The sequence below is a fragment of the Nansenia antarctica genome (assembly GCF_963989245.1).
Source record: "Nansenia antarctica genome assembly, chromosome: 2".
Lineage (NCBI taxonomy): Eukaryota > Metazoa > Chordata > Actinopteri > Argentiniformes > Microstomatidae > Nansenia > Nansenia antarctica.
This window is the reverse complement of record NC_137675.1, coordinates 85,155,006-85,165,530: the sequence shown is the minus strand read 5'-3', so window position 1 is coordinate 85,165,530 and position 10,525 is coordinate 85,155,006. Positions and strand designations below refer to the sequence as shown.

Here is a 10,525-nt window from a genome sequence, read left to right as displayed (position 1 = left end):
ATGACAGAATTAACATATCATGACTGAATTTACATATCATGACTGAATTAGAGACATGACTGAATTAACATATTATGACTGAATTAGAGACATTGTGTCTGAATTAGACATCATGTCTGAATTAGAGACATCATGACTGAATTAGAGACATGTCTGAATTAGAGACATGACTGAATTAGAGACATCATGTCTGAATTAGAGACATGACTGAATTAGACATCATGTGTGAATTAGAGACATTGTGACTGAATTAGAGACATGTCTGAATTAGACATCATGACTGAATTAGAGACATCGTGACTACATTAATGGCCTTCTGTCTTGATGATCTGTAGCATGTCAAAAAAAACATCAGCCGTGGAACCAATGGAATAGTCCGAGGGCGTAGACCCCACCCAACACCGGCGCGCCAAGCAAACTCAACCAAGCGCACCTTTCAAGTATCGGATCATAACCGGGTACTCTTCTGATCCGGGGGTCTGACGGAAATTGTGACTTTCAACCCAGTTTGAGCTCCACTCCACCAGAACCAGACAATGAAACACACACTGGCACGTCAGTTACACAGTAAGACACTATGACAACGCCAACAATCAAACAGAACACCCTTAGAAAAAAAAAGAAGAAAACGCTCAAAACAAACACTTATACATCATAGAACAGTGACATACAGTATACACACAAACACACACACACACACACGTGGGTTATAACAGGCTTATAAACATACTGAAGAGACAAATACACAGCCACTGAAAAACGGAACTGCCATCACAAGCGGAACCGATAGGTCTCTGCTGTACATCAGTGAGTGACGGGTTGAATTAAAGCCACAATCTGCGGTTTTACATTCCCAGTCAAAGAGTTCTGACTCGCCACTTTGTACAGTTTTATAAACCGTAAGGCCTGGGTCTCGGTAAACCCAACTGCCGCTCGTAAGACATTTGAACTTTGAACTCCTACGATATTTGAGACATCATCATTCAACTCTTCGGTTCTGGACGCCAGGTTTCCTCAGAAACCCGAACCCAAAACAGTCCAACCCAGACACGTGTCGGGGGCCAGCACTCTGGAGCGGAAGATGGAAAACCGCAAGACTGTAGCTTTAAGACAGGTGTCAGGACACATTCTGTGTGTCTAAAACACTTGACTATCCACCTGTGTCTGATATCGGCATGCCAACAACCAACCAACCAATCACAGCACATCTCACCCCACGACGGCACGACAGAGAGATTATTATACAACACAAACTAAGATTTCCTGAGAGTACATGTGTCAACCTTACTGCTATATAAAGTGAGCGCATGGCTTGCAGTCTGTGTTCCATACTGGATGTATATAATATGTGTTATATAATCATAATCCCCCCCCTCCTGATGTTTCATAATGGCACGAAATTAAATCATCATCATTCATGTTTGTTGTTAATAGGCTCTTGTTGCTATATACTACGGGTAACGTTCATAAATACATTTCTAACGTTATACATTTAGATTGTATATTCAATATTGTGACAATCATTTTGTCAAAACCCCCCACAGGAGGGGTGATAAATGTGAAACCAAAAAAACCCGGATGAAATACTGACGATGACGAGGATGAAGATAACTATAGCATAGCTATGACCGGTATACTTGGCTCAGTTCAATATCCTTCTCCGCTCATATTCTGTTTCTTTTTTAATGTAGAACAATATTAGGCACAGTCAGAGTGATTACTGAACTAACATTTGCCTGTGTGTGTGTGTGTGTGACTGATTGTGTGTGTGTGTATGTGACTGATTATGTGCTTGTGTGTGTGTGCGTGTGCCTGTGTGCGTGTAAGTGTGTGACTGACTGTGTGTGTGTGTGTGTGACTGATTGTGTCCATGTGTGTGTGTGTGTGTGTGTGTGTGTGTGCGCGCGTGACTGACTGTGTGTGTGTGACTGATTGTGTGCGTGTGTGTGTGTGTGTGTGTGTGTGTACGTGTTCCTGTATGTGTGTGAGTGTGTGTGTGAGACTCTTAAGAGAACACAGCACAGCCAAACCTTCCCGGGTACAACAAGTTCCCAAACCTCTCAACAGACCCGATGTTCATGAGCTCCTGACAGCCCCAACCTTGTCCCGGTGTCGCCCCTAGACCCAACCTGCTACGGTAAGGTATATCAGTCTCGCCTGGCACCGGGGGGCTGCTGGGAGACCTGAGCCTTCCGTCAGCTGTTCCCCTCCTCCTCCCCGGCCGCGCTCGCTCGCTCCCCGTTCCCCCCCCCGCCAGGCATATCTGCCTTCCATGCCAAATAAGACACTGTGTGTGGGATGCCTGGTGTGACGATCTGGCCAACACAGCACAGAAACACATCTAGGTCAAATGGCGGTCGCTGGTCGTGTCGTTAAAGACATAACTGCCGATCCAACGACTTGGGGGCAGATGTCAGATGGTTGACTTGGTGACATGGCCTGTCCTTAATCCACCCCCCCCCCCCGCCAGTAGGACACAGTAGCGTGTGGGACAGGTCTGATTGGGGGGTGATGGATAGATAGGTACGTCACTGATCGACCCCCCCCCCGAGAGGGGAGTTAAGGTTAAGATGGTCGTCGCTGTAGCGGTGTTATGTCAGAGTGATTGTTTTATAGCAGTAAGGTTTAGTCCATATGATACCTACGTTGATTGACACACCCTGTTTGTTTTTTTTTGGGGGGGGGGGAAACATGTGACTATTCACTCACGACACCCTCCTAGCACAGCCTATCCATCCAGTTATCCTACGTCAGAAATAACAAACACCAGAGGTGCGGTAAAAAAAAAGGCTCTTGGCTTTTAAAACAAAAACCGTACAAAAAAACCAAAAGCTTGGTTTTCTTTTGTTTCCTTTTTTGTCTTCTTCTTCTTCTTCTACAAGAAAAAACTGAAAAGAAACTCAAAGCTATTGTCCTTTAACGCAAGCAACGCTTTTTTTTTACTCTCTCTCTCTCTCTCTTTTTTTTCTCTTCTTTATTTCTTGCTTTGACTTGCTCTGCTCTTCCCCACGTTCGCCTGGAAGCCTTCTGTGTGAATAAGGAGGAGGGTGATGCTGGTCTGGGTTCAGTTTGGACTGTTGCCTTCATGGTTAATGCTTGGATGTGGGGGCCAGGGGGGTTGGTTGGTGGGGGCCAGGGGGGTAGGTTGGTGGGGCCAGGGGGGTAGATTGGTGGGGCCAGGGGGGTTGGTTGGTGGGGGTCAGGGGGGTAGGTTGGTGGGGCCAGGGGGGTTGGTTGGTGGGGGTCAGGGGGGTAGGTTGGTGGGGCCAGGGGGGTAGATTGGTGGGGCCAGGGGGGTTGGTTGGTGGGGGTCAGGGGGGTAGGTTGGTGGGGCCAGGGGGGTTGGTTGGTGGGGGTCAGGGGGGTAGGTTGGTGGGGCCGGGGGGCCAGTTGCTGGGGGCCAGGGGGTTGTTTGGTGGGGGCCAGGGGGCTGGTTGAGGGGTTGGGGGGCTGGTTGGTGGGGGACAGGGGGGTTGGTTGGTGGGGGACAGGGGGGTTGGTTGGTGGGGCCAGGGGGCCGGGGGGCCAGTTGCTGGGGGCCAGGGGGTTGTTTGGTGGGGGCCAGGGGGCTGGTTGAGGGGCTGGTTGGTGGGAGCCAGGGGGCTGATTGGTAGGGGTCAGGGGGGTACGTTGGTAGGGCCAGGGGGCCGGTTGCTGGGGGCCAGATGGCTGGTTAGTGGGGGCCAGGGGGGTAGTTTGGTGGGGGCCAGGGGGCTGGTTGGTGGGGGCCAGATGGCTGGTTAGTGGGGGCCAGGGGGGTTGTTTGGTGGGGGCCAGGGGGGTTGTTTGGTGGGGGCCAGGGGGCTGGTTGGTGGGGACCAGGGGGGTTGTTTGGTGGGGGACAGGGGGCAGGTTGGTGGGGGCCAGATGGCTGGTTAGTGGGGGCCAGGGGGGTTGTTTGGTGGGGGCCAGGGGGCTGGTTGGTGGGGCCAGGGGCCAGGGGGGTTGTTTGGTGGGGGCCAGGGGCCAGGGGGGTTGTTTGGTGGGGGCCAGGGGGCTGGTTGTTTGGTGGGGGCCAGGGGGTTGTTTGGTGGGGGCCAGGGGGCTGGTTGGTGGGGCCAGGGGCCAGGGGGGTTGTTTGGTGGGGGCCAGGGGCCAGGGGGGTTGTTTGGTGGGGGCCAGGGGGCTGGTTGTTTGGTGGGGGCCAGGGGGCTGGTTGGTGGGGGCCAGGGGGCCAGTTGCTGGGGGCCAGGGGGTTGTTTGGTGGGGGCCAAGGGGTAGGTTGGTGGGGCCAGGGGCCAGGTTGCTGGGGGCCAGGGGGCTGGTTGAGGGGTTGGAGGGTTGGTGGGGGTCAGGGGGCAGGTTGGAGGGTTGGTGGGGGTCAAGGGGGGTTGGTTGGGGGGTTCAGTGACTGATGGACTACTTGGCCAGCTGGTTGAATCCAAATGCTGACGATAAAAAAGTGGAAACTGAACTTGACACTGGAATGTGCACTTGATGTGATCTTGACCTTGGCCCGAACCTGACCCTGCAGTCCTCGCTAATGGGTCTGTGTCTGGGGGGGCCGGGGGGCGAAAGCAGAGCAGGCTGGAGGGGTCTGTATCTGGGGGGGGGGGGGGGCAGGCGAGAGCAGGCTGGGGGGGGTCTGTAGCTGGCTGACTGTGCCCCCCTCAGAGTTCCTCAGACAGGGGGGGTGGGAGTGGCCTGTGGGGGGGGGGGGGGTCTGAAGCAGGGAAAGAGGGGGGAGGGAGAGAGAGAGAGAGAGAGAGAGAGAGGACATGATCTGTAGGATGAAGAGCTCCTGGCCTCAGGGTGGAAGTATCTGCAGCGCTCTAGCGCCCCCCTCAGGACTCCTGCTGTAGTAGCTGGGGGAGGGAGAGAGAGAGGGAGGGAGGGAGGGAGGGAGGGGAGGCTGTAGAGGGAGAGAGGAGAGGCTGAGGGAGTCTACTAGTGCTCCAGCGCCCTCTTCAGGACTCCTGGTGTAGTTGCCTTGTGTAGGAAAAATGTGCGATACAAATAAACTTGACTTGACTAGCTGGTCTCTGGGGGGAGGAGGGGCTGGAGGGGGGGGGGGGGGGGGGGGGAGGGAGGGAGGAGAGGCTGTCGAGGGAGGGAGGTGGTGTGTAGCTCTCTAGCGCCCTCCTCAGGGCTCCTGTTTGATGTAGTAGCCTGTGGAGGCGTTGGTCTCCGGGTCTGAGGACGCCTGGGGGAAGGAGCAGTCCTCCACCTCGGCACCCTCCTCCTCCTCCTCCTCCTCCTCCTCTTCCTCCTCCTCCTTCAGCCTCACCTGGACTCCTGCTGACACGGGGAGGAGGACGAGGAGGAGGAGTCATACAGTCACTGGCTGCTTTCGTAAAAAAATTCGCTCTGAGAGCGCCGGAGCGCACACTGGGTTTCACCCTTCGTAAAGGGACCGATTGTCTAATTTGATTGGACGAGAGGCGTTCCATGAGTGCTGGTCAGACTTCCAGAGCGAATTTACGAACGCAGCCTCAATCAAAGTCATACAGAGTCATATAACTGTGACATTATCATCCGATTCTATATCGTGACATCATCATCTGATTCTATACTATGACATCATCATCCGATTCTATACTGTGACATCATCATCCGATTCTATACTGTGACATCTTCATCTGATTCTATACTGTGACATCATCATCTGATTCTATACTGTGAGGTCATGGGATTGTACTGGGGGGTGTGGCTTGGGTTAGGGGTGTGGGGGGCGTGGGTTGGGTTAGGAGGGTGTGGGTTGGGTTAGGGTACCTGGTTTCCCGTTGGGACTTGGGTCCTGTGCGGCTGTAGGGGGGGGCTGGGTGGTCCCGGAGGCAGACACAGGCGTGGGGGGGGAGGGGTAGTCTGGGGGGGTCATGTTCTCATCCCCTGATAGGCTCCTCTGGGGGGGGGGCACCCCCCCTGTCAACGCCACGCCAGACAGACTCACAGGCCTCTTACCGATGGGCAGCTTTCTCTCTGAGAACACACACACACGCACACGCACACGCACACGGGGCACACACACAAGAGAGTTAGATGATCCTTAAGCTTTAGCTAATTTCCTGTGCTTGCTAATATGTTACTTATTATCAACATGGAAAAATAACATTTACGTTTACATGGAGGCTCAAAATATGATGTATATCTAATATATAATAATAATCTAAAACATTAAGACTAATAACAGGCCTGTTTAATGTGCAACGGTATTGAACAGATAACGTCAAATGGTTTTCCTCTATCTAAATCATTTAGGCCTTTTTAGCCATGGGTCTATACTGCTATATCCACCATACTGTGGTCCTGGGGAGGCTGGTGGAGGTAGAAATCGGAGGACAGGCTCATTCATGCATTAAATGGAATGAGGAATGATATCAAATAAACAGCTCTGGAATAAAAATTATGAAAAGTGAGACTACTCCATTTTTTTCTTCAATCAGCATCTCTACATGTATGGCAGCCATTCCATCCCAGTGACTGTTGAATTCCAACACAGGCACATTCCACCTCATTCTACTTAGTGAGGTATTGACTCGGTGATCACCTGAACTGAATCTTATTTAACACAGAAAAGTATAAAACCCACTGCTGTGGTCATCACGGTCCTCTTGCAATAGGACCAGCTGGATGGAAAAACTAGTAGTACCTCGAAAGTTATTGGAATCAAAAAATCACTAGTGACCATGCCAAAGCCTCATACATCCAACTAAAGAACATCTGGAGCTCCAAGGTAATCAGTCGGCGGACAAAGATCAGACTCTTCAAATCCAACATCAAGCCAGTACTCCTATACGGATCAGAGACGTGGAGGACAACCAAGATCACAATGACTAGAGTGCAGTCATCCATCAACAGACGCCTGAGGCGGATCCTGAACATCCACTGGCCAGATACCATCAGTAACAACGATCTCTGGCAGAGAACGCGCGAACAACCAGTGGAAGAACAAATCAAGAGAAGAAGGTGGGGATGGATCGGCCACACACTACGCAAACCAAACACCAGCACCACCAGACAGGCCCTTAGATGGAACCCCCAAGGCAAAAGGAAGAGAGGCCGGCCCAAGAACACCTGGCGCAGGGACTTGGAGACAGACATCACACAGAGTGGACTGACATGGGAACAGCTGGAAAGCAAAGCACAGGACAGAGGACCCCGGCGAACTGTTGTCGACGGCCTATGCTCCTCCAAAAGGAGCGATAGGCGTAAGTAAGTAAGTATGCCAAAGCAGTTGGAAAGAAAAGTTGCGTGAGGAAAAGAAGGGTTCCATCCTGGCTTTAACGGCAGAGGGATACAGCGAGCATCAGGTTGCTTTCATCCGTAACATTTCAAAGACAGCGAGCGGTTCATGAGAACAAGGTCAAGCAGCAGACATTGGGGACAGCAAAGCTACAGTCTGGCAGAGGGTGAAAACGCCTCTCCACTGGCCGGGATGACCGCCAACTCATTTGAGTGTCGCTCAATAAACTCGATAAACTTGAAACAACAACCGTAGGATGACATCAAGTGACCTACAAAAAGGATGGCAAACAGCAGCTGGGGTGGAATGCAGGGGCAGGGCTGAAGTCGTGTAACAGCCGCACCTTTTAATTGAGAAGTTAAATGGGCTTAATGTCCCCCCCCCTCACTATAAAATGGTATCACTCCTTTTTAACTAACCGCACACAGCGGGTCAGTGTTAATGGCACTCTTTCGGAACCCAGAACCATAAGCACTGGTGCTCCACAGGGTATAGTCAGTTCCCCTGTGCTCTTTACTTTATACACAAACGAGTGCAGAAGCACCTACCCTTGCAACCGCATCATAACATTTTCGGATGACACTGTCATCCTTGCTTTAATCAAAAAGGACAGTGACCTAAATGACTATTATTCTGAAATCCAGAGGTTTGTTAAATGGTGTGATGTTAACTGCCTGGTTTTAAATGTTAAGAAAACTGAGGAGATGGTGTTCGACCCCAGAGGTGTTGGGGACCACAGGCCTGTGGTCATCCACAAACAATCCATCTCTCAGGTCGCCTCTTACAAATATCTTGGGGTTTTCATTGACAACTCACTCACCTGGAGCACTCATGTAGACAGCCTTTGTAGCAGATTACAACAACGACTACACTTCCTACGCCGCCTTAGAGTTCATGGTGTTGACCCAAAATGTATGCTACTTTTCTACCAGTCTGTCTTAGAGAGTCTCATCAGATACGGCATTACATCTTGGTTTGGTAACCTATCTGTAAAACTAAGGTCCAAACTGGTCCGACTGATACAGACTGCATGGAAGATCATAGGGGTGAAAGACCACTCATCCCTGCAGTCTATTTTTGAACAGGCTACTCTCAGACAGGCTAGTAGAATTCTCATGAATCCCTCCCATGTCCTACATGCAGAGTATGAACTGCTGCCCTCTGGGAGGAGGTTCAGAGTCCCCCGCGCTAGATTAAATAGATTTAAAAATTATTTTATTCCCGTTTCTGTTAAACTTTTAAACTGCACCAGATGAATGTAACTTATCTTGCTTATCATTTTATTCCCACTCTTGTTTTAATCCGGTCCGCCTTCTGTTTGTGTGCTAATATCCTGTATTGTCTGTTGCTCTTTGTTGGCTGCTGTGGGGTGTAAGCCCAATACAAATTTCCCAGTGATGGGACAATAAAGTGACTCTTGACTCTTGAAGCTAGAAAAAAGCCCTTCATCAACGAGAAGAAAAGAAGAGCCAGGCTGAGGATTACAAGACCATAAGGACTGGACCGTAGAGGACTGGAGTAAGGTCATCTTCTCTGATGAGTCCAATTTCCAGCTTTGCCCAACACCTGGTCGTCTAATGGTTAGACAGAGACCTGGAGAGGCCTACAAGCCACAGTGTCTCGCACCAACTATGCAACTTGGTGGAGGATCGGTGATGATCTGGGGGTGCTTCAGCAAGGCCGGAATCAGGCAGATTTGTCTTTGTGAAGGACGCAGGAGTCAAGCCACGTACAAGGTTGTCCTGGAAGAAAACTTGCTTCCTTCTGCTCTGACAATGTTCCCCAACTCTGAGGATTGTTTTTTTTCCCAGCAGGACAATGCTCCATACCACACAGCCAGGTCAATCATGGGGTGGATGGAGGACCACCAGATCAAGACCCTGTCATGGCCAGCCTCAATCTCCAGACCTGAACCCCACTGAACACCTCTGGAATGTGATCAAGAGGAAGATGGATGGTCACAAGCCATCAAACAAAGCCGAGCTGCTTGAATTCACAGCAATGTGAGAGACTGGTGGAGAGCATGCCAAGATGCATGAAAGCTATGATAATTTGATTTCTGAAGTTAAAACATTAGTATTGTGTTAGTTAAAAATTAATATGAACTTGTTTTCTTTGCATTATTCGAGGTCTGAAAACACTGCATCTTTTTATTTTTTTGTTTTGACCAGTTGTCATTTTCTGCAAATAAATGCTCTAAATGACAATCATTTTATTTAGAATTTGGGGGAAACGTCGTCAGTAGTTTATAGAATAAAACAAACCTTTTCATTTTACTCAAACGCATACCTATAAATAGTAAAACCAGAGAAACTGATACATTTGCAGTGGTCTCTTAATTCTTTCCAGAGCTGTGTGTGTCCCATGATACCACTTCTCATTCCGTTCAATGCATCACAATGAGCCTGTCCTCCCATTTCTACCTCCTCCGGCCTCTAGTCCCTCAACCAGCCTTCCATGCAGCTCTGCCTCAGGGGGCTTTAGAGCCCTGTTGAGGTGTGAAGAGAGAGGAGGGGAGGGGGGGAGGAGGGGAGCAGGGGAGGAGGGGAGGGGAGGGCAGGGGAGAGGAGATAGGAGAAGAGAGGCCCCTCGGGGAGAAGGCAGCACTGCCCTTAAATAGAGGTAGAGAGAGATGGAGGGACGATAGAGGGGGAGGGGATAGAGAGAGATGGGGGGGGGGGGGGGTGAGCAGGGGAGTGTGGAAAAGGAGGGAGGCTTTGAGGGGGAGGGGGCTGCAGCTGTGGGGGGGGCGGGGTGTGTGTGTGATGACCCACTTTTCTTCTGGCCTTTGTACTGCTGGGATTTCTTCCTCTGCTTGGACACACTGGTAGACATCTCTCTGGAGGCTGGACACACACACACACACACGCACACACACACACACACACACACACGCGCCCACAAACACGCACAGCTCATTACTTTATTCAGTTATTCCCCACTGCAGTCAACAGGTTGACCCCATGACAGGCCTCAACACCTTCATATGACCACAGACACAGAGGGCCCTATTATGCACTTCTTAACTTGCCGTCTTAAGTCTTAATTAAGACGCACCGCCAGGTTAAGACCTACCGCCACCCTTATTATGCGCTTCATACGCGCTACTGCTATTATGCAGGTGTCGATAGGCGCCCACACATAAGACATAATACTCCCGTGCATATATTACTCATTGTGGGAGTGTTCATATGTTAATGAAGTGCACTAGGCGCCCCTGCTATTATGCGATCTGACTTTGCTCCTAGCTCTAAGAAGTGGTTTGAAAAGTTCTTAAGTTTAGACTTCATGCACGTTTTGAAACACGAGCGCGCCTCCGCGGTTTGCGCATGCATGTGGGCA

General features: G+C 50.7%; 1 protein-coding gene across 1 annotated transcript in view; it reads right to left on the bottom strand.

The window, feature by feature from the left end:
• Positions 1–2,195: 2,195 nt before the first annotated feature.
• Positions 2,196–10,525, bottom strand: part of LOC308150787 (MBT domain-containing protein 1-like) — a gene marked incomplete at its 3' end in the record, with an annotated part of 29,169 nt that continues 20,839 nt past the window's right edge. The window contains exons 14-18 of the mRNA XM_080523583.1: positions 9,958–10,029; positions 5,713–5,919; positions 4,468–4,543; positions 3,082–4,261; positions 2,196–2,315 (exon numbers count right to left, since the gene is read on the bottom strand). Coding sequence (XP_080379709.1) covers positions 2,196–2,315; positions 3,082–4,261; positions 4,468–4,543; positions 5,713–5,919; positions 9,958–10,029 — 1,655 coding nt within the window. The remainder of the gene's footprint in view (positions 2,316–3,081; positions 4,262–4,467; positions 4,544–5,712; positions 5,920–9,957; positions 10,030–10,525) is intronic.